This window comes from Struthio camelus, chromosome 21, assembly GCF_040807025.1.
Source record: "Struthio camelus isolate bStrCam1 chromosome 21, bStrCam1.hap1, whole genome shotgun sequence".
NCBI classification, from domain to species: Eukaryota; Metazoa; Chordata; class Aves; order Struthioniformes; family Struthionidae; genus Struthio; species Struthio camelus.
Genome location: NC_090962.1, coordinates 9,122,350 through 9,145,883, shown reverse-complemented (window position 1 = coordinate 9,145,883; position 23,534 = coordinate 9,122,350). Strand labels below are relative to the sequence as shown.

Sequence of the window (23,534 nt, the reverse complement as noted above, 5' to 3'; positions counted from 1 at the left end):
GGGGGGCAAGGAGGGGCAAAGGGAGAGCTCGGCATCGCGCAAAAATACTATTTATTAGGGTGGCAGGAGCGAGAACCGCACGTTTCGAGAGCAAAGCCAGCCCCGGCTGCTCGGGCGCAGCGCAGGGCCGCGGCCTCAGCTCCCCTTGGTCGCTGCTTCGTGAAAGAGCTGCCCCAGGGCAGTCATGGCAGAAACATTTATGACAGCAGAGGGCAAGGCTGGGCCGTTCAGTGCGCGGCGTGAACGGGACACCGAAAAAGCAACTAGGCAGGGAGCTGCTCGGCTCTAGGGTTTCTTCCCCTCCCCAAAAGGTTAACAATAAAAGCAGGATGGTTTGACATCCCTCGGCACAGGGGCAGACATGCGCAGGCAGGGACTCCGTGCAGGGGACGGGGAAACTCGTGGGCCCTCGTGCAACCCTGGAGTTGTCAGAACAGAATTAAAACTCCTGGAAGCAGGTTCAGCTGTTTCCACTGTCCGTAAAAAGCAAGGCAGGAGCGTCCCTTCCAGAGGATTGCTGCCACCGACAACCTGCCGTCTACTGAAACCCCAGAGGGGGTTCACTACAAAAGCCGCTGTGGTCACGAGGGCCGAAAGCCTCCAAAAGCCGCCAGTTGGGGGGCTTATGTCAACACACAGCCACGGCAGTCAGAAAGGGTCACTACCAAAGCTGGCTTTGCCCTTTTTACGCTTGGTTTTGGCAGATGGCGTGGTGAAGTCAAGCGATTCAAGGCGGAAAGGACGTGGCTGGGGCAGCTCTAGAGCCGGTGCCGGAGAGCCTGAGGCTGCACTGGAGGTGCTGTTGTTCACAGGGACATTCAGGCCAGAGGCAGGATTAAGATGAGCTAGAAAGGAAAGGAACAGGCTGTCGTTACCTGTCTAATCTGTTCAGATAGAGAGATGCTTTTCCACGTTCCCTGCTCCATTCAGACTTTAGTCGTGATGCTTAATAAAGAGCAGAAATGCCCATATTTAATTTCCACGTGTTAATGAACACTAAACTCTCGGTCAGCCGCCAACTCTGCCATGCTGCCACCTGACTGCTGAACAGCGTGCTGCCTCGTGCCCGCTTCGGTGGCTCAATCCTCACGTTTTGGGAAGAACACCACGACCTTCTCAGCACACCGCTACCCTCATTTAGTTTGTTTAAACACTGATAAGTGCTTTGTTTCGTTCTGGCTTTCTGTTTATTCTCTGTAATTGAAGTGCTCAGATGCCACAGGGACAGGCACCACTGAGAGCAGTAGCAACAGTTATTTATTCACAGCAACGTCCTCCATGTTGCGTATCAACGTGTGTCAAGGTGGGTTCTCGAGGGCAAGACGAGTGTCTCTGTACCCCAGGCAGGTTCTGACCTTCTCACTGAAGCTGCCACGCAAAACGCAATTAGTAGCGGAGTGGATTTTGTTCTGCAATGAGCTGGTCTTGAGGACAAACATGGACACAGAAAATCCATGCCACTCAACCCTGCTATTTTCTAAGGGCTGCTTTTTGTCATAGATATCTAGGGGAGACCATAGCCAGTAACCAGAGGAGGAACTATTTTAAATGTCTTGCTAATCAACAACATTTATTCTGTGGCCTGGTGCAGCAAAGTTCTGGAGTTCTACAGAATATAAATTTTTAATTAAAAAAAATAAAAACCCAGCCTCATTCTGCAGGATATTCCTGTGAAGTTCAAGGGAGCTGTGTGCACCAACGACTCCGTTTTCAGATGTTCATATTTAAGTATTCCTAATCCAAGTTTTTCCACATCCATCAAGGGTACTTGTCACTGAGGACCACATCTATAGCAAACTGATGCAGAATGACACACAGGCTAAGGATACTGCTCCCCAAAATTCAGCAGCCCAGGAAATTTACTCCTGAAAAATTAAGATGAACAGCAACAATATATCGGACCAAAGACCACAAAGACCCCTTTACCTCTGTTCTTCATCGGGTCAGCATTAAGAATCTGACTGGCTCGCTTGGACCGGAAGTAGTTGCTGGCAATGTTCTCGCTATCGCTCCTGTTCAACATCACCTTGTAGCGGTCTTCTTCTTGCTGGAATCAGAAAACATCATCATCAACACCGTACCCTGCACTAGCTCTTAGCAGACAAGTATCTCAGATTAAGGCCTAGAAATACTGCCAAAGTACCGAAACATGAGATACAAACAAGTTCTTGGATACAGTGACAAAAATAAATCTATATAGGAGGGGCATGGCCTATCCTGGTTTGGAGCAGATAGCTACTGAAGTCCTATCCAGCAGCTGCAAGCTATGCCAAGCTGTGGTGATAAAAGCAACTCCATTACACAGGAAAGGCCAGGAAAAGAATCACCCCAAATCAGGCTCTTGTTTGAGAAGAACTAAAAGTAGATGGGCTCCCTGGGAAGCGAATGCAGCTCTCACAGAGGGCAACTGATGTCCCAGCCTACTAGGGCCATGCTAGTGCTCTGCCCACTCACAGGCAGGTTGGTCTTTCTACTGCCATGCTGGACCTGAACCACCAGCACACTCAGCTCGAGCTAAATAAGCCTCTGTATTCCTTTGGCCACCAAACCATGCCGCTAGTTCTGTGCTTCCCCATTTACTCTGCTTTACACATGTCTTCAAGGGTCCTTTGCTGTAATTCTGCTGGCCAACACCGACTATGTGTGAACTGCCTGGGCATTTCACACTTTGCCCACAGCAGCCAGACTAAACAGCTGTGTAGCACGCTGACTTCTCAGCAGGATTTTTCAGGACCCCAGGAGGAAGAGAAATATAATTTACCATTAGTAATTCTCCACTCTCAGCTGAAGGGCTCTTTCTGGCAGGTTTTGCCTGTGGCACTGATGAAACTGCTATGAGAAAACACAAACATTAAAGGGCCATCATCTCTAAAGCGATTACACTCTCAAGATTGTGCTCCTTGATCCCCACCAGTGCTCAAAATCACTGTCTACTGGGCTTACAGAGACACATCAAGAACCCTTACTGTGATTCGTATCCAATGACTGGTATAGGATATGCATCAGCTAAAGCAGTAACATGTGAGTTCACCAACTCTTGGACGGAAGTCTTACAGGGAAGGCAACACACCTCTCGGACTAAGGCACCTCATAAGGGGGTGGGAATCACATGAAGAGCACAAGGACCCTGAATTCTAATTCTCAGTTAACAAAATGTCACTGTGAAACTTCAGGAAAGCCACCTAGCTGAAATCAAGATGTTTCCTTGCCTTAGTTGCTCAAGCTTTGAAACAAGTCTTACAGCAGCACACTTACAAGGGCTGCTGGGCTTGCTCATTAACATCCTAAAGTGCTTTAAGATCCTAGGATGAACAGCTTTTAAAGGGCATCATATTTATTTTAAGCACTAGCTGCTAATTCACAGAAGGCACGCAGATGCCTGCAATACTGAACATACATGGCTTAGCAGGGAAACTGGTGCCTGCCTGCTCTGCAATTTTTATCATACGTTGTGTAGACCCACAAAGAGAAAGCTTTGTCCTCATTAAACTAGGTTATTATTCAGACTTTCTAGAAAGATTCCAGCCTATGCTGTACATACAAGATTTTACAAGTGAGCACAATCCAGAAGTGATAAACAGCATGCTGACATGCTGATGAGCTGGGAAAAAGCCATGTGATGGCAGTAGAGTCAAGGCGCTTCTCTTACCTGCAGGAAGGCTGGTTTTTTGAATGACGAGCTCTGGAATTTTCCAGCAGCCAGCCTCCTCATCCCAGACGCACTCGCGCTTGATCTTATCCAGATTGCTGTAGTTACAGTCACGCCGGATGAGGGACTGCACCCGATCTAGCAGCTGTTGGAAGAGCATCAAGTCTCGCTCCAGCCGGCGGATGGTGCCAAGGTAATCAATCTTTTCTAGCTCAAACTCTGACTGCAAATCTTTGATCTCCGTCTCAGCAGCCCGCAGCTGTGTCATGAAAACAAAATGGCTAGTTGGGATTACAATGGAGAGAGAACCACTGATGACTATGAGCATGGAAATTTGTCAGGCAGAGAGATGGAAATCATTCAGTTTACTCTAAAGACAAATAAGAAAGAGATGTGATAGAAGTTTAAGAAATAATGAACTGCTTGAGAAAGTGGACCATCACCTTTTACTTTCACTGTCCCATTACGCAAGAATGAGGAGGCACTGATAGAAAAGTATGGTGGAAAAACTCAAAAATGCTACAAGGAGATACATTATTCTATTATGTGAATTTAGAATCAACTGAAGTCAGCAACTTAACAAAGTTCAAAAGATTATAAGGTTAATGAGAGCACATACAGCTACTTCTTACTTTTTAAAAAACAGAAGCTTCAATGTTTTAGAAGATTTCTAATTTCTAATTAAAAATTGGGACGTCTATCTGGAGAGATCATTCCACATCTGCTTTAATGAAAGTTTTCTCCATCTTCCTCTGAATACCAAGTCTTCAAACAAAGCTCGAGTAAATCTTACCAGTAAGTCCAGTGATAACCAACTCTTGGGAGTTTCTAACTCAGATGACAAAGGTGACATATGCTTCAATAACCTAAATGCATACATAAGTCCTAACACCTGCAGATTTAGGACAGTGCAGCACACACACATTTTTGAAGCTCCTCTGGTAGTTCTGCCTCACACCTTCAGAGCAAAACTGATTTTCAACTGCACCTACAATTTAGGAGCATAGTGTTGCTTTTACAATTTTTTTTTCCCCAGAAAACTTTTTCCCCAGAAAAGTGTGTAATTTCTTCCTGATCCACAAGTATAGTATCCAGGATGATCAGTACTAAGGGCACATGCCTGAACTGGTGCTGCTGCGAATATAGGAAGCCATGTAATAGAATGTGTAGTGCCAGCAGAGGGAGTCACATCCTCTCCTACGAACAGACGTGTTCACACGGCCAACGTCTTACACAGTAAGGTTGAAAACGATTAGGTGAGGCTTTGAGAAAGCTGGAGACAGGGAACAACTTATTTCACCACTGTGAGTGATGCTACAGCAAATATTTTATAAGAGTGCATGCAAGAAACCTTATAGGTAATAGTGCAGGCACACGTAAGAAATATTAGACACAGCCAGAGTCATTCTCTAGATGGACCGCCTGCAATTCCTCAATGTAAAGAAGATGGAAGCAGAGGAGGAAAGACAGATGAGGATGTGTTGAATAAAAAAATAAAAAAGTCATCCTGAGAATAACTGCACTGAACGCTCCCTAAATTAAGCAGGAACAGCAGAGAGCTACTTTTGCAGACTTACCTTTTTCTGCATCTTCTCCAGAAGTTTGCTCTTGGCTCGAACCTCTTCCTGGATGGAGTCATAGACATTAAGCAGAACCCAATCACTGTTGTCCTCGTTAGAGTTCTGCAGTGCAGCCACCAGCTGCATCCTCCACTCATCTGCATACTTTTTCCGGCGTTTATGCTTTTCCTTGAGGTCCTTGTTTTTAGCCTGTTCTCCCCCTACCACCTGTTGTTCTAGCATCTGCAGCCTGGGAAAGGCAAATACTTCTCTCAGATCAGCAGTGCAAAGAAACATATGCACAGCTGCAAATGATGATATACATCCTTACCTGAATGACATTCAGAAAGCTGCGATACAGAAAAAGTCATTTCTTCTGAGATTTGCTGACCTGAGTAGTGATGGCAAATTCCACTTTTAATAACACTTTGTCATAAATACTGATGTGGACCCAAGCCAAAGTGCCTGTTACTCTGAGCGCCTTTGTCATCCAAGTGTGTCTGGAAATCTCTATCTACGCTCACAGAATTCTGTTAAAAACACCATTTTGTGTAACGCATATTTCTGTTCTTCTTTCTTGTTTTGAAAGGCTCTCAAAGCAAGCACAGAAGGTGCCAAAATGAAGGTGAAACGCAAACAAATATTTTACGTGGCGGTTAGGGGAGCAGTACGGCTGGAAACTATAGCACAATTTTTCTACTGGAGCAATATCAGTAAGGGTTTGATGACTTGGGCTACCTCAGCATTGCTGCCTGAGTGCAGGCACAGGCCCACACTGGAAATGAAACTCCTCTCACGTCCACACTGCATGGCTGTCTGTGCTCCAATGCAGCCGTAAAGAAAGCTTTGGAGAACCTGGGGCTCCCATCTGTTCTCACACAGTGCTATTGCATGATGAGACAACCAAAGGGCCCTTCGAGCAGGCCCCCGTGCTGCCTGCCAGAAGGGCAGGGGGATTTGTAGGTAGCCTGAGGTCAGGCAACCTTTATAGAGTGAAGCAGTGCAAGCACTAAGCTACCATCAGATTAAACGTAGCGATGTGGCTCTTGAAACCAGTCCGGGGAACATACCACCATACCCCATACTGTGCCTTGGTCTGCCTTTTAAGGGCAACACTGATGTAGCCCTGCTGATCTTAATGCCTGTGGTAAAACTCCTGGAAGGCAGATAAATATCTGACAAAGCGCTAAGACCAAGTGTCCTTCTGTGAGTCACAGGACAAACTGGCAGCCACACATCCTGAGGGAGCAATCTAGACATTTTGCAGGCTTGAGAAAAAAATCTGTTCCCCTCCCAACTCGCACACAGATCATGTAAAGTTATTGCTGCCTTTGGAATATGGGAGTCTTCCTCTAATGCCTGGCTGTGCTGAGGATTTCAAATATCGAGTTGCTCACCCCTTACACCGTTGCACCGATGCACGTGCCATAAACAACCGTAGGCCACCATTTTCCCTGAGGTGGCTCATGCCTGTTCAGACAAGGCATGCTGTAATTCAGAGCTATTTTCTTTGTCTGCACTGGGATCTGCAGCAAAGAAGATATCTCAGGGGTTGGCCAGCACTGGCTGAAATTGGAGAAAATCCCACTGCTGGTGAAACCTACACTGATAATATCCTCTCAATTATCTTCAAACCCGCCCCTAAAGAGCTCAGGTGTCCTCCAGAGATGACTTGCTATTCTGTTTTGCTGCACTTCCCAAGTAGCCTTCAGTATCTTTTGCTGAATGCACAACTGAATCCTGCTTTGCTGAGTGAGTATCAGAGATCTCACAGCCATCCTGATGTGGAAAGCTTTTAAAAGGAGGCTTTGAAAACCCCATGCCTGTGGAACCAAATTATCCTGCCTAATCTGCAGAGAACTTTGATTTTAACAATGTTACTGGGAGAGTATTTTCTCCTTGTTTGCTACAAAAAGGAACTCTGCAATAGGACTTTTAAGATTTGATATAATCAAAATAATGGCTTCTTTAGAACCGTCTCCATTAATAGAGAGAATTGCCTGCAAATTACAGACTGTGCTATTCTGTATTTCTTAGTAGCTCCTTCTTCAGCTAGGAGAAACCTAAAAGAACAAGTATGCTCCATAAGAGCTCACAGTGTAAGCCGGAAGAGTGGTTAAAGAACATGGAACTTTTCAGAATGCAACTGTATCGTCCACAATATGATATTTTATGTTGAGTATTTCTAATTTTAATGTAATTCTACACAACAGGGTAAAAAACTGAAATCAGCAGAATTTGCTTCTAGTGTATACAAGGAACATACTTGCGAAACAGACCTAAACTCCATTTGCTTCAATATGCTGTGTTGTACTCTGGCTAAAGGAATATTCAGTCAAGACACCTCTCAGCTAGAGGAAAACCAGGGCAGGACACATCTGAGATGGGCCAGTCTTGAATCTGTACCCCTCACACCCCAGTCATCTGATCCAGGCCCTGGACCTAACTTTGCCCCCAGAATTTGGTTCTCAGGCAATTTTGATGTCAGTTCTGGCTGAAGTCTGGCAAACACTGCCAAATCCATCAGTTAGAGGCAAAAAATGATCTCCTAAGCAGGGTCCGAATCAGTTATCTGGAATGCATATGCACTTTCTTGCGTCCTCATCTCCTGTCACGCCTCAGGATTTTTCTCTCTCTAATTCTGGCACTTGGCATCATCCAATGCCACAGCTACCAGTTATTTATCTGCTTAAACAAGACAAAGTTAATTTTGGGATGAAGAATATGCATCTGCCTGATTTTGTGGTGCACTGACCACACAGCAGAAGTTCAACAGTAGTAATATTATGCAAGAACAGGACTGCTTCTTGCCTGTGTGCAATACACAGGAGACAGTTAACAGGACCAGAGATATCTCGTACACTTACTGACCTGGCAAGCACCTGCTGCTGGTCTACAGGCATTGAAATCCTTTCAGCAGTGACAGCCACTTCTGCTCCAGCACTCTCCTTGGTCATACCGTCAGTGTCTTGAGCTGCCTGAGGCTCTGGTGAGTTCTGAGGACAAAAGGAAACCAAAGGCTGCAGCTCTGAGAAGATACCTGGAGAGTACTGGGGTAGATGAAGCACGACACTACCAACTCGAGGACTGCTCATTGCCCAAAGAACAGAGAGTACTGCATTACTGTCCCTCCTTGCCACCTGAGTCGCCAGGACTACCATGCTGCCTTCGGCACTCTGGGATTAAGTAGGATAAGGTTTAGGCATCGGAAAAAACTACTTTTCCCTCTGCTCTTCAGTTACCTTTCTCATTTTCTGCCCTAAATGTGCTGCTGTGCACGTTTAACAGGTATTAGGCCCTGCCCCAAGGCAGATGTAGCAAAAATAAATAATGTTACACTTAACCAGATTTGTGAATACCTATCAGATGCTGATGACAGGAAGGTTTGTTCAACCCGAGAGCGAGAATGAGCCTGAAGGGTACCTTGGCTGGTGCTGGTTCTTCATCTGCTGCAACAACAGAGTCTTCAGGCAAAGGTGTCTCATCAGGATTAGCTTCAGTCTTCATGACAGGTTCTGAAGAACAAAAGAGGAAATACCCACAATGTAAATGATGAGCACTGCAGAACTAGAATGTAAATTTGTGAAAACCTCACACAAAATCTTCACCAAAAGCTGAAAGCTATGCGTTTGGGAGGAAATGCCTCGTTATTTACCTTCTCACACTGGTCAGTAAAAGCCATCAGAGACCCAGAGGGCATATCAAGTGAGTAATACAGGTTTTACAAGGTTGGCAGAGCTTGGATCCTCATGTTCACATGCAAGTAATCTGTTTCAGAGGGCTGGGGCGCACGCGTTTGTAATCAGAGGAAAAAAACAACTTCTCACTTTAGAAAATGATAGCATCAAAAATTTGTGTTATAGGTTCAATAATTAATATTGAGCATTAAGTGCTGAATAAGCACATTACAAAACATGCTCTGAGGCACTACTGAAGCATAAATGAAAAGCAGTAATGAAGAGGACAGCTGGCCACAATTTATAGGTGTGTGAGAGGAATATCTGCCCTCCAGCAAAGAGATGGTGTTGATAATTCACCAGAAGACGAAGAGCTGCATCAGATTTGCATGCAGTGGAAGAGACTGCTGCAGCCACCCTCGTCTTGGGCGTGTGAGTTGTGCAAAGCCAATCGGATCAAGAGAGAGCACTGCCTGCTGAGACCAGTCAGCTCTGCAATTCAAGCCTCTGTTCTAGGCAAATGCTGCTATAAGTCAGAGGAAACTCACGGCTATGCAGCCAAAACTGCATTTCATTGCCTCAGGGCTTGGGTGCTGACATGAGAAAGAGGTGGGGGAGATAGGGAAGGAGGCAAAGCTGGGACAGAGAATCTTAAGAAGGGCCCAGGGGAGCCAGACTTAATGCTTCTGCCACCAATAAGGGACAGGAAGGATGAGAGCAGGGACTGTTGCTGCCGCTGCTAGGCAGCACTTACTGCAGTAGCAGTCATTGCTGCTTTAGAGGCTGCAGTAGCTGCCACAAATTTGACTGTGCAAGAAAACATCTGTTTCCATGCATGCCTAAAGGCAACTCTCTGGATGTTACCAGCACCAGGGAACCTTCAGCCTGCGCTGGGCTCACTCTAGCACCCTCCACCTGCCTTGTCCACACCTGCTTCCTTCCTGAGGTTCTCTTCTAGAGTGGACAGCTTGAGATCGTAGGAATTCCTCAAGCTACTGATGTCCTCTTCAAGGCGGGCACGGGACTCCTGCTCTGCTTCATAGTCTGCCTTTAGCAGGGCCAGCCTCAGTTCATACTCCTGAAAGGCACAGCAGAGAGCTTGATGCAACATCCCTGCTCCTGACTGCACACAACCGTTCTAGGTCATGTCTTGCGTCCACCACAATAAAACTTATCTGTCCTCTATTAATGGATGTTTTCCTGTGATTTAGGTGGACACAGTAGCTGAGGAAAGGTGACTCATTAGCCCTAGAACTGACAACTTTCATTTATCCACAGAAAGTGATTGTCTTGGGCAGATGCGGTGCCCTGGAAGGAGCTTTATAAAGAGCAAGGAGAAAGTTTATTCCCTTCTGGCCTGTTCTCTTTGTCCTCTCAGCACCTCATGCTTCCTCCTGCATCCATTTCTCCTTCTCTTTTTCTTCATCCTTCTACTAACATTGTTTCTCCCTCCTCTGACAGAACAAATCTAAGTTTCACACGTACTTTCCTCTTCTTGTTTATATGTGCTTCAAAAAGCCTTCTTGGGAATCCATTCCAAACATCTCCAGAGAAGTGGGAACAACGCTGAGAGAAAATGGTATTGTAAATAAGTCCTCCAACAACAGACATTTTGTCCATAGTAGAAGTCCAAGGACCAAAAAATACGTAGAGAACTGTACTGAGAAGGCTACACCACAGACCCCTATATCATATTTGTACTAAGTATTACAAAAACCTTCGAGCATCAACAGAAGACAGTATGGATACCCCCTTCCTGACTCACTTGTCTGATCAGCTGTTTCTCTGCTTCAACATCTAACTGCGATTCAAGAAGGGGAGCTGCCTTCATTTCCAGGTGAACAGTCTCAGCAGGTGGAAGTCCTGCAGAGCAAAGCAGAAATAGAAATCAGTCACAATTACTGGGTGGGATTATCTGTAGAATGCCTGGAAAGGGAACAAAGAACATGTCAATCCACGTGCTCCTTTAAACTGTGCTCGTGTGCCAGCATCTGTGCTGCCAAAACGCCCACTGGCCTGGGACTCCATAGGTGTGGAGAAAGAAGGAGTCATTGCCGAGCAGAGGAGTAGACATTTAAGCTTCAGGTATAGGAAAGTGAATATAAATTTAATCTCTTTCACAGAATAACAGGAGACTTGTTTCCAGGGATATGCTAACAGATTTGGAAGATAAAATACCCTGGGAAGGAGATGAAAGACGCAAGGACAGGGGAAAAAAAAAATCTTACAGTCTTATCCTGAAAAATGGGCAACTTTCAGTGGAAGGGTATAATTCTCAAAAGGTGATCAGTTTCCTAAAGACCACTCTTTCCCATTTGTCCCCACATTTGCTATTTCTACTTCATAGCAAAGAGTGAGCGTGTCGAGGCTGGGTTGAAGCCTCAAATAGAGCACACTGCTTCTCTGTAAGCAAATGCTGTTAGCAGGGCAAAACTTTTCTTGTAAGGTCAAAAATCCACAGCTTAGGAGAACAAGGGCTGAATGCTAATTTTGAAACAAATAGGAATATTTAATAAAGAATTTTACACTATTTCTTTAGCAGCTCATCTTGTTCTGCCAGCTATAACCTCTCTTCTGTGACTGACCAAACTCCAGCTAGAATGACCAAGAAGAACCAAGGATTTGAATCACGTCAGGATTTGTCCTTACTGAAAACAAGGGAATATATAGGATAATTGAGATGGTCTTTGCAGGGTGGAATAAAGTCAGTTTGACAACAGTGAAGAACAAGCGCATCAGCAGAACGGAGGCGAGCTCTTCCTAACAGGTAAGGGAAAGGTTGAGGTGAAATCTAATGAGCATTTTATGTGTAAAAGTTCATTGTTCTGTGAAAGCTAAAACAGCTGTGGAGCTACTGAGCTTACCTGACAAGCTATTCGTACTCATCTGCTCAGCTAAAATGGCCTTTAGCTTCTTAATCTCCTCCTGATACTCCCTCAACAGAGCATCCTTGGGGTCCTCATTGATACAAGGCTTGTTCTTGATGTTCTTTGCTCGATTCGCATAGCGCAAAGTGCTGAGAGTTTCATCATAGTTGTTATCAGCCGGAGATAAGCATGCCACCATCAGGGTCTTAGTATTCCCTCCAAGGGAGTCTTGCAGCAGCCTTGTCAGCTTTGAGTCTCGATAGGGGATGTGTTTACACCGGCCATCGACCAGAGCTGAGATGACATTGCCCAGAGCCGAGAGAGACAGGTTGATTTTGGTGGCCTCTTTGAGCCGTTCCCCCGTGGCTCCAGTTTTTGACTGTCTCTCACTTCCCGCCAGATCCACTAAATTGAGTTTTGCAGCCCTAAGATGATCCTGCCCTCTCTCATCTGCAAGAAAATAATTTGGGGTTAGGGTCTGCTTACGAAGCAGTCCCTTTAGAAAAAATAAATAAAACTTCTTTTGGCACCATGGTTCTGTTCAAGCCCCATTCTTTGTTTCCATTTGGGCCCTGGTTCCCTTAAGTAAATACCTACTTAATTTTAGAACTATAGGTTTTAGTGCTTTCCTGAACCAGATCCTGCATTTCTAGAGGATGCCATAAAAAGTCATAACCGTTACTATCCCACTGAGCCGTGAAGACACATGACCTCCACAGACTTCCATAGAAGCTGAGTGTGTTTAGAACTTAATGCAAAGGCCTCTACAAGTAACAAGATCAGACCATGAATTTCATAACTTCTTTCTTCCCTAGATTATTTCATGAAGTTAAATGATGACTGACAACAGGAGGCAGCACGAAGTGAGAGTGGGACTCAAAAGGCAGCAATTGGAGCAAGGCTAAATGGAGGGCACAGACAGAAGAGCACGCTCTCTGAATGCCTTCATGGCATGGAGAGAAAGACAGGAAGGTTAGTTCTAGAGACTACAGTGGAACGGTTGGAGGAACCACTAGAGTGGGAAACAGTACTTCCATGAATTTCTGCACTACAGCTTTTCTCAAGACCTAATCAGGGCAGATGTTCAAGTAGTTTCCTTCTATGCTTCAAAAGAAAAAGCACAGCCGATCAAGAAATCTAAATACCATCAAGAACCACCATCTGGCTTTCTGTCCCAAGACAGCTCAAACATTCAAGAAGCAAGGCAGATCTCCCTCCTTGTCCAGATAGCTATAAAGCAGTATAACTCAGCACACAGGCATGCTCAGCAGCATCTGTTCCTCCTCAATTTGCAATGTTGCCAATGAGAAAGTAAAATGAGGGAACCTATGTAAGAAACAAGAGAATTCGTAGAAATCAGGACCGAACTCAGCCCTAACAACCCGGATGAGGAGCCAGATCTCCTCAGTGGGCTGGTGCCCTTCCCATCATACTGCTGTAAGGGAAGAAGTGAGCTGAAGTTAAACAGCTAGTTAACAGCGAGCTCTCAGCTACCTAGAAGCACACCTCATGCATATAATACCTGCTTCCTGACCTACATTTCCAGGCAAGATTTCCAGGCAACATGATGATACAAATCCCCTGTGACTAAGACATGTTGCATCCAGTCGCTTTAAGAAGCCCTCAGTTTCACTGGCCAGCCTTGCCCAGCTTACCTCATGCTCTTTGACATCCTTACCTTCTCCACTGAGACAACAGTGCCATTTTCCCATTTCACAGTTGGCAGGCTGAGGACTTGAGAGACTAAACTTTCCCAACCTCATGCGAGCCGTTCATGAGCAAAGAGTTAGACACACTTTTCCAAATCACGGACTACCCTCCTAAGCAGTGGACCACGCTGTTGTATATCCCTGCCCCAATCTTTCCTTGCAATTGCAATGCAAGTTCAAGGGAGGAGCTCCTTTAGCACTCCAAGCACAGATTCACACAAGGGTTCAGCAAGGTTTCAACTGAGTCAGCCCTTCTGCAGACATTCCACTGACTTCTACAAAACCTCACCTTGAATTTAGTTAGTGTTAAACTTTACGGCTGCCTAAACATGAGCAATGATTAGTCTGATGCTTGAGGGAAAAGTTAGTTTTCAGGTAAGCATAAAAAAACACTGCCCCAGGATATTTCACCAGTTACAGTAATAGATTGTTAACAGCAGAACCTAACGTTTACAGCAGAGTACTGCTCACTGTTTCAGTCCAGATGTTTCTGGCATGTCAAGACACGGAGGAGAACTGGGAAACAACAGATGTCGCTTGAAGAGTCCATTCTCTCACTGTCCTTTCTGAGTGTCAGGATGACTCCCCCGACATAAACATCGACTTGGCAATTAAAAAGTTGTTTTGGTTGCTGCCAAGACTTTTACCCAAAGAGGCTGTTTGTTTCAATCAGAGAGCTTAGTGGTTTAGTTTCCATGGTGTAGCAAGGTCCCCCTGACTCTTGCTAAAATGCCTGCAGCAGCCTGACAGTCTTGGCTTATTGTCTAATTCTCCTACAGTCCATTAGCCCTTTCTGGTGGCATAAGCGTTGGCCACATCTAAAACTTTTTTCTCTTTAGCAAATCAATCCCAAGCACAACATAAAGGAATAAAACATCTGCTACTCTGAATACTCTAAAAATATAAACAGTAACTTGTGCGTTTCATACATCCATAGCCAGACAGCCTAGTATTTGCCACAATCCCATTCCTGAATCTAAACTTTTACTTTAAAAAAGTCATTCTAGTCCACATAACTATGAAGAGAGCCTTTAAAACATTGACTGCCTGTAAACTGGGATGGACTGCAGGCTGAGCTAGAAAACGAGTCTGAACTTTGCCGTGCACATCTTGTCGAAGCCTAAAGACAACAATATAAATACCAACTTTGTTGACTATTTCAACTAATGATTATCCTAGCAGAACCATCCAGCTACTGAAATTGTGCCAGAACCCTAAACTTTCTCCTCGAATATTCCAGCTTTCTTCCACTTGACGGCCAAAACTTCACGTTTCCCCACCTTCCCCTGCACCACTTGGGATTATCAGTATAAACAATCTTAAATCACACAGAAGCTGAAAAATTGAGGAAAAGGTAAAATCAATTTAACTTTAAAATAGACAAGGGAGCACTGCCTTGCCTGTATTTACTTTTAACTAAGAATGAAACTTATGAAGAATTTCAAGTTTGGTGTCTGACAGTGAGGTGCAAAAAGCAGGATCTCAGGACAGAATTTAGGCCCGGGGATTACAGAGAGTTCCGCTAACAAACAAGTGAAACTATAGCCAGCAAGTGAAACTGCTCCCTGGCAGGTGAAATCTCTGTGCTGCCATTCTGTAGCACATAACAAGTTTTGAAGGCTCAACATTGTTGCAAGCTAGATTAAGAGCCCTGCACTGATCAGGAACACAAAAGAAGAGTGTAAATACTTAATTTTCCTTGTTAGCATCAAAGTCGGGATTTTACATACCGACATAATGCAAGGATTTGCATCCACCACCTGTGCTAATTGAGAAATTCCGAAGATCTCACACACATTGTTTTTAATAGATGTTCAATAGATGCTTTTTCCACTCTTGAAAATGAGGTACTGTCTCTGACATCTGGAACTACAGTTTAGGAAGGCATTGTGTAACTTTCCCCATGACTGAAACAGCTGAAGAAAATGAAGCCAAGCTTTTCACAGTCTCAGCTGAGGTCAAGGACTAGACAGAATATAGGAGACTGAATTTCTTTGTTACTCCCAGAGACAATCCTTTCAATGTCCAAGTTCAGACTCGGTGATGCAGCTTTATCAGCTTTATCAGCTAAGAAAACTCCAACGGCAAGAAGCCAATGGAAATGAGATACTTGAAAAAAGGGAAATTAACCACTAAAACATTATTAAGGGACTCTCTTATTCCAGTCTTTAAACTGAGATTAGATGCTTGCTTAAATGATGTGCCCCATGATTAAGCTAAACGAAGAAATCACTGGGTGAAATTATTCAACTGGCATTATAAAGGAGGTCAGACAAGATAGATAATAGTACAAGTTTCTCCAGGCTTTATCGTTTATGAACTCTAACCCATGGTATGGGCTGTGATTCCAGCACTCCTAGCTGGAAATAAAGGTTTTAGAAGCTAAAGAACCAGAAGGAAACAGAAACATGTTCCCAGTTCAAGCATAGGACATTTCTCTCCTAAAGGAATCAAGATTAAAAAAAAAGAGTTATGAACACTCAGCCATTTTATATTGTGAAGAATGCCAATGTCAGGGCACAACTCTGATTCCTACTAGACCTAAAATCATTTATGATCTAAATTTTACTGTGGGATTACCAGCCAGATTGCACAGGCTGTTTCTGTGCTCTGCTTGCTCCAGGCCTGACGCAGGGAATCCAGCACCTACCTACAGTGTAGATTTCCATATTGATGGTAAAGATGGAGTGGGAGCGAGAAGAGTCCTTATTCATTAGGGTATAACCCACTGCACGGTTTTTCCAGCCTGTCTCCATGATACGCTCACACTGGACCACGCTATGTACTGTGTGCAGAGAAAGACCCTTCACATATATCCCTTTCTCTGGGTGCTCCTTCAGCTGCAAACAGGGACAACACAGTACAGGTTATAACAAGAGACACCAAGACTCCGAGAAAGCACACTGAAACTGTCCAAAAGCTTGAGGGCTACACACATTTTGCACATGCTGAAAGAAAACATGCTTACATGAAAAAGCAGCACAGCAAAAACGTACTGTTAACTATTGAAAAATATAACAAGATTGCCATGAACGTGCTGAGCATCCCCACCTTCTGACAATTTCATGGGAGCCAGGAACGCCCTGTAGGTGGCCTTCTTTGGCATACCCTATCACCCAGCTGTAATTTCAGTAGGCAGCTGCATTTAGCTGCCACCAAGAACCCTGGTATTTCTGATGCAGGAACAAAACCACACAAAAACACAGAACCTCCTTTAAGGTTCTACAGCCAAAAAGAATTAATGTTAAGAGCTTGCTGATTGATTAGACATCTCCCAGACCATAATAAACCCAGCTTCTCCGCACTGAGCTGCTTCCTACCTCCCCTATTATTAAATTGCATATGTTAAAAAGATCTGGAATGTTTTTGACCTTTTATAGCAAAATCTCTAATGTATCTTCAGTCATAGAGAGCTTTTTAAAATCCAAGCACAGATTCAATAATAAAGGTTATTGTTACTGGGTACTTCTCTGAACCCCTCTGCTCTGAGAGGGCGTCTTGATCTCACTGACAAAACTCCTCAAGTCACACCCATCACGCGCAGGAGGACTATAATAGATTTTCTCCAGATTAGTTCCTTTCTTTAGATGCTCTAACATCCTATTCAGGCATCTGGATGGAGGTAGAGCGTTAAGTCCTAATAGCATCTTTTCAGCAGTTACCAATCGTGCAGAAGAAAGTTTTCTTACAGCATGTTAATAAACTATTGAAATGTTCCAAGTCTTCAATGATCCATCAAACCTACATAAAAAATACAAAACAATCAAGAGATTCCTACACTCCTACACTAGCCACCTCTGAAGCGCCTTCCACGCTGGGAATTTTAAATGAGCTGAAATCATTTTCAGCAGCTGTGTTATGCCCCACAACCACTGAGTTCATAACTAAAACCCTATCTTTATCATGCCTCATCAAGCTGTAGCTGTCATGATTTTGGTGTCAAATATGCAGCAGATACTGCATCTGGCAGTGTGACTTCCAGAGAAGAGCCTTAGATACTTTAGTGATACACGCACTACAAGAAGCAATGTAATACGGAATCTTTGCTATAAGACGACCTGTGCAGAATAGAGCAGAGCTGGCTGAAAACTCTAAGCTAGACAGGACAGACCACTCTTACACTACAGCTTTTGACTGTGCTACAGTAGAACTGTGTGGCTGGCACAGCTGCATTTGAGGATGCTGCAAAGGCCAAGTCCCTGAGGAAGGGAGAACTTTGCAATCCTCCAGACACACAACTGAAGACATGGCCAGTGTTTAGCTCCATAACAAATGTTCCAAGTGACCGGGACGTTTTCCTAGCAGAGCTCCATAAGAACCACTCTTCACAGGGTTTCATTTCATGGGAAGTGACTGTGAGCCTCAGAGCAAGGGGTTCAGACTCACTGAAGTCACTGACATTAAAAGGCAGCAAAGGCACCTCTGGAAAGAAACAAACAGAAATGGGATTTCAGAAGAGAAAAAGGGCCAGGATCTGGGAAACAGAAGAAAGCAGTAGGTCAGTCTGAGCTTTCTGTCTCCACAGAACATGACTCGCTTAATTACTCAGTGGAGGCAGCAACACCCAGTGGCTGTCACCAGTGTGACGGTGTTTCCCTGGAAACTGTTCTGCCCAAGTCCTGCCCTCCCAGTGCCAACTGCAGTTGTCATAGAAACCAGTGTCACTGCTGATGTGGAACAAAGGAAGGGAATCTGCAGAAAGCTCCTTCCAAAACAGTGAGTTCCCTTCTCTCCCTTCTCTCTCAGCACACACGAGAAGACGAAGCAAAGCACAGCTTGCTAGAGGATTTGCTTCTGCTAAAGGCAGGAGCCTGAAAAAAAAATCTGCCCTGTGAGGCGCAGGGAGGCAGGCTGGGTCTGTTACCATTTCAGCGTTTCTGTGCAGCAGATGGTGCTAGTGCCTCGATTTTCTTTACAAGGGCAATCCTGCAGGGAAGTAAATTAGGACAGAAGACTTGCAGGTCCCCCCAAGCAATACATGGAAAAAGGCAGAACTGCAAAGCTACAAAGAGGCAAGTTCTATAAAAAATCAACCCCTTGATTAGGATTTCAGTGAAGTTTACCTCCCTGTGTTTTGGGAAACTGCCCACCTTTCCCATGCATTCAAGTGGGGAGCAGTATCTGCTCTGCCCTTTCAAAAGGGATCAGTCTTTTTGTTTTAAACAGATATTGATATCCTCCACGGCTGCACTGGATCAGATTAAACATTTCCAAGGCATAGAATCCTCCTGCTTTAGAGCATAAACTAGCCACAAGGTGAAGAGATTAGGAAGAAATTGCTCCATGAGCGGTTTATTCCATCACTGTCCAGTAATGACTTTCATGCAACTTCCACTAAGCTTCTGCTACTGGCCTCCATCAAGTAGGACATACAGGACATCTGTCCGACTGGATCCTGCTCCTACTGCTGCAAAACTTTCAAATGAGTCCCTCCCTATCTATCTCCTCTTGGCTTCCATATTTGTCACCATATCTTTATATTCTGGTGTTCAGCTTCTGATAGAGCATGTTTTTGCACTTCTGTTAGGTATTAATGGAAACACTTATCTTGGCAAATTAAAGCATGTCCTAATGAAGATACACTGACTCTACACTCTCCTCACCTCCAACTTCTGCTTGGTGTCAGCTCCTAGAAGGTCTCGTATGTCTTCATTGTAAATCTCCAAGTAGGAAGCTCTCACCAAGAACTTGGCATTTTCAGCACACTGCACAAAACAGGAATGATTTTAGGATAAGGTTCTCCAAATTAAGAGAAACAGGCATCTCACATTTATTCTCAGTGACAGCTGGGTACCTAACTCTCTTCAGCATTTCATCAAATCTTTCAGGGCATTTAGTTCCTAGGTTTAACTGTTTAACACACTTGCTGCAGAAGCTTTCAGGCCTTAGACTTCTCAGTCAATAAAGTCAGAGATTAGGGTGCAGTTCACCTGACTATATGCAGGCCTCTGCTTTAGGATGAGACCGTGATATACCCTGAAGTTCACTGGCCATAGTGATCAGAGAGGATGTCCTAGGTGACTTACTCAGAAGTAGACACCTGCTTTGTAGACCCTCACCCCCAGGCTGGATTGTATGTATGCTGTCCAGTGAAAATAAACAGACCCATCGTGGTATGCAGGACCACATTAGCATAGTCCTGTATTCAAGAGTTTATTCCAAGATATTTTAAATGCTGTGCTTGGAGTAAAATCAATACTGCACCCTTCTCTACTAACCTGAGTAAAAACTATCACGATATTTTACAACCTCCGAGACTGAAAACTCACAAGAATAGGGCGCCATCACATTTTATACTGCCCTCGCGGACACGCAAGACAATTTTACTGATAGTGGAACTGACATTCTGAAAAGATACTTCCAGAAGTGAAAAAACAAATAAATGGTGCTGCTTCAGAGAGAATCCAAAGTCCCAAAGGAGTCTGTTCCCACTCTTGCTACTGAATCATATATGCTCAGCCAGCCAGAACTGCGATCAGCACTCACTCATTCCTCGTGGTATATTCTTGTCCAGCTCACTGCCTGCTACTCTGCTGATGGTTTTACGGTTAGGAAAAACAGTGTTTTGGTTCAAAACCTTGACCTGGATCTAGCTCAGTGTACTACTTGTAGCCTCGTGACAGCTCTCTCTGATTTGCCAGAGCGGGGGGAAGTGCAGCGAGTAGTATGAATATTATTCCTCTACCTCCCAGAAGGGTTGCCAGGATAAATTCTTGCTCGTGGCTCAAAGAGTATGGCAGCGAACACTACAGGTATCACGCAATCTTACAACAGGATCTCTCTCACATTATTATATACCTACCTGCACACTCTCAAAAATGTGTTCAAATGCTCTGGGTATTACGCCTTTCTGTGTAGACGGATCCACAATGCCCTGCATGGTAAATGACTTCCCACTGCCAGTCTGGCCATAGGCAAATATCGTGCCATTGTAACCTTCAGTAATACCCTGGAAATGGAGTAAAACCATAAAGCTGTTATCTTTATATTTTGCGTAACTGGAAATAAGTTGTTCAGGTTCTATCCCCTCCCATAAAAGGCTTTTTAAAGGAAGAGCTGGAAGTAAACATCAAACAAATTGCTGGGCAACGTGGAGGTGGAAGAAACGCACACATCTAAGCTGCTTTTTGAAATTTTTGTGGAAAGCCCCTTGGGTTCTTAAAAAGAACAAGCCAAGGACAGGGATAGACATGTCACTGAAAAAAATCTGAGAGATGAAAGGATACAAAACCAGAGCAGGAGAAATCTTCCTACGTCATAGGAATAAGGTAATAAACATGCGTTTTGTTACCATATAAACATGGTGGTTTTCTCTCAAAATGCAATAATTGAAAAAATGCAGAAGGTCCAAACAGGAAGGCCAGGTGACACCACTTAGAAGACTAGAATATTTTTGCCATAGGGCAGAAAATATTATGAGGACTAAAGAGACAACTAGGATGCTAGCTGATTGGAGGGTAGCCAAAAGGGAGGTCTCGAGCTTAAAATAATAAAGTTATTTTTCATCAACTATCTCAAGGGCAGTCTTTGGAAAGCTGACTGAAAGACGGCATCACTCTCATTTGTTCCTATTTTAGAGAACCACGATATAAACAGAAGATACTTGGATTTCTTAATGTTTAAGTAAGAAACCTACACGCAAAGTCCCCAGTTGCAACACTAATAGATAACAAAAGCCTTTGAGTGAGGCACTGAAAAATCTCATCTTAACAGAAACATGGGATAGGGAAGGATGACTCTGAGTTCCTGCAAACGCAGCAGCCATCTTACAAGGCTCTTGTCATGCGTTTCTCAAGAATCGTACACTTACACAAGATCCACCTTAAAGCAATTAGGCTTTGTAATTTTGTTCATCCCTCCTCTCCCGCTGGAAGACTGTTTCAGAACTTGGTTGTCCTCACGATCAGGAACTTGTGTCTTAAAATTATCAATGGCCACGTTATCTCTCTGTTACTTCTTGCAACAGCATTTCTCTTTTGCTTGACTGATATACCATGTGTTAACAAGCAACGATTGTACCTCCTCTAAGGCTTCATTTTGCTAGGCTAAAACAGGTTGAGGTTCCCTAGTCTACTCTGAGATTTCTCGCTTGACGGTAAAAATTTCCCTGAAATCTTCGCTGCAGTCTTTGCTCGTCCTTCTTCCCCTCATAGCTCTTTCCACTTCTGGAAAGGAAGAAGAGTACTGAAATTTCTGCTTAGCTACCACATCCAGGGCCTCCTCAGGGGGTTCATCTTTCATATAAACATCTAGCTAGAAAGAATCTCATACACTTAAATGTAATCTTATCCTCAGTGCCCCACTGGCTGCTGGAAAAAGGGTTTTCTTCCCCGTTTCACGGCCTACTTTCGGAATGCCATTCGCTCCTCTCTGCTCCTCCAGCCCTCCTTTAGGCCCTTGGGTGGTTGCTAAGCCTCTTGGAGCAGGGATATTGCTCTTCCTCTCTGGTGCTCAGCTCCACTTAGGGGCCGCCAACTCGTGTAAAACGCCTGTCCCCAAACACCCACGTGGTTTTGGACGGTTTAACATGTGCACTTAAGACACCACACAACTACCAGAGCTTTATCAGAGTCAGTCGCTTCAGTGCAAAGCTCCAAGCAGCACAAGCCAACTGCACGCAGATGCATCAGGAAAGCGGTACTGTAGCAAGGTTATGTTCAGATTTTCTTTAAATACGCCCATGCCCAGCAGACTAAAAGGATAATTCTGTGGCAAACGGCATCCAGCCCTCATCTCTCACTGTACATTCTCTGCAGCCAGCTTGCCTGGTGCCTGCCCATCGGCCCCACTCACCTCCACAAGCGGGTAGGCGATTTCGTTGTAGATCTGCTCCGTGTTGTGCTCCTGGTCGTAGGCCCCGTCGAAGGTGAACTGCTTCGGGGGCTCGCTGGCAGCACCGGGGTTTTGGATGAAGCACTGGCCCCTCGCACTGTCCGTGCGCACCACCACCTTGCAGCCGAGCTCCTTCTCGCGCTCGCTCGGGGGCCGGCAGCGCACGATCACCTTCACCGCCTCCGAGGCCATTGGCAAGACCCGTACGCAGCAACCGGGCCGGGGCGGGGGGGCTGCCGGAGTGGGACGCGAGGACGCAACCCCACGCGCACAGACTATGCAGGGCTGGGGGGCACCGAGGGCAAGGCCCGAGGCGAGGGGGGGGGGTCTGGGAGAGGCCTGAAACGACTTGAGCGAGGGGGAGATGGAGGAGGAAACAAGCCCAGGAGGTGAGATGGGGGGGGGGGGGGGGCGCTGAGGGGACCTAGGGCAAATCTGAGCGTAGGGCAAGCGCGAGGTGGGCACCAGAGGGCAGGAGGCCTGAGGCGAGCAGGGGCAGGGCAGGGGGAATCAGGCAAATTTGGGGAGAAGCCAGGACAAGCCTGAGGGAAGACCTTGGTAGGGGGGGAGATCTGAGGGGAGGGGAGATCTGAGGAGAGGGGGGAAGACCGGGGGGGGGGGGGGTGGAATTTGATGGAGGGAGACCTGGCGCCGAAGGGGCTGAGGGAACCCGAGGCAGGGGGAAATTGGGGACCCCGAAGGGGCTGAGGGAGCCCGGGGCGGGGAGGGCGCAGAGAGACGGGGGGAGGGGACGCCGCGAGCCCACCCACCACCCGGCCCGCCGCCGCCGCCGCCGCCGCCGGCCCCGGCGCGCATGCGCGGAGTGGGCGCCCCCCCACACACACCCCGTCGCCACGGCGACCGCGGTGGGGCGGGGCGGGGCGCGGGCGGGGCGGGGCGGGGGCGGGCGCTTGTGCAGGGGCGCGAGTGCACAAGAGGATGCGCGCCAGCACGAGCGCGCGGGCGTGCAGCGCGGCAGCCGGCGCACACGCGGGGGTCGGCGAGCGCGTCGGGGCACGGGAGCCCAGGGGCCTGGGCGTGCGCGCGGGAGCGCGCCGGCGTGTGCGAGCCCGCGCGCACGGGCGAGCGTGACTGCCCGGGCGCGGGAGCGCACGCGCGCGTAAAAGGCACGAGCGCATGAGCGTGCGCGCCGCTGCGTACGTGCACCCGTGCGGATGCACGAGGCCGGGGGCGCGCGCGCGCGCACGCACTCGTTGCACGCCCGGACGCCACAGCCGGCT

At 46.0% G+C, this 23,534-nt stretch overlaps 1 protein-coding gene across 6 annotated transcripts; it reads right to left on the bottom strand.

Annotated features, from left to right (window-relative positions):
- Positions 1 to 29: 29 nt before the first annotated feature.
- KIF17 (kinesin family member 17) lies at positions 30 to 23,100 on the bottom strand. Of its 6 annotated transcripts, none has more exons than XM_009667751.2 (14): positions 22,255 to 23,100; positions 20,264 to 20,410; positions 19,065 to 19,166; positions 16,112 to 16,301; positions 11,750 to 12,202; positions 10,651 to 10,748; positions 9,816 to 9,963; positions 8,632 to 8,723; positions 8,080 to 8,204; positions 5,227 to 5,458; positions 3,650 to 3,908; positions 2,762 to 2,832; positions 1,927 to 2,047; positions 30 to 845 (listed from the first exon to the last, which is right to left on the bottom strand). In XM_009667751.2, the coding sequence occupies exons 1-14, from the start codon at positions 22,483 to 22,485 to the stop codon at positions 649 to 651; spliced, it is 2,466 nt and encodes an 821-aa protein (XP_009666046.2). In that variant the 5' UTR covers positions 22,486 to 23,100; the 3' UTR covers positions 30 to 648. The 6 variants fall into 6 exon arrangements, with proteins under 6 accessions (XP_009666046.2, XP_009666047.2, XP_068771551.1 ...); XM_009667752.2 differs by having other exon boundaries at positions 2,762 to 2,829; positions 22,255 to 23,095; XM_068915447.1 differs by lacking the exon at positions 30 to 845 and adding an exon at positions 1,277 to 1,368 and having other exon boundaries at positions 22,255 to 22,614.
- Positions 23,101 to 23,534: the final 434 nt, after the last annotated feature.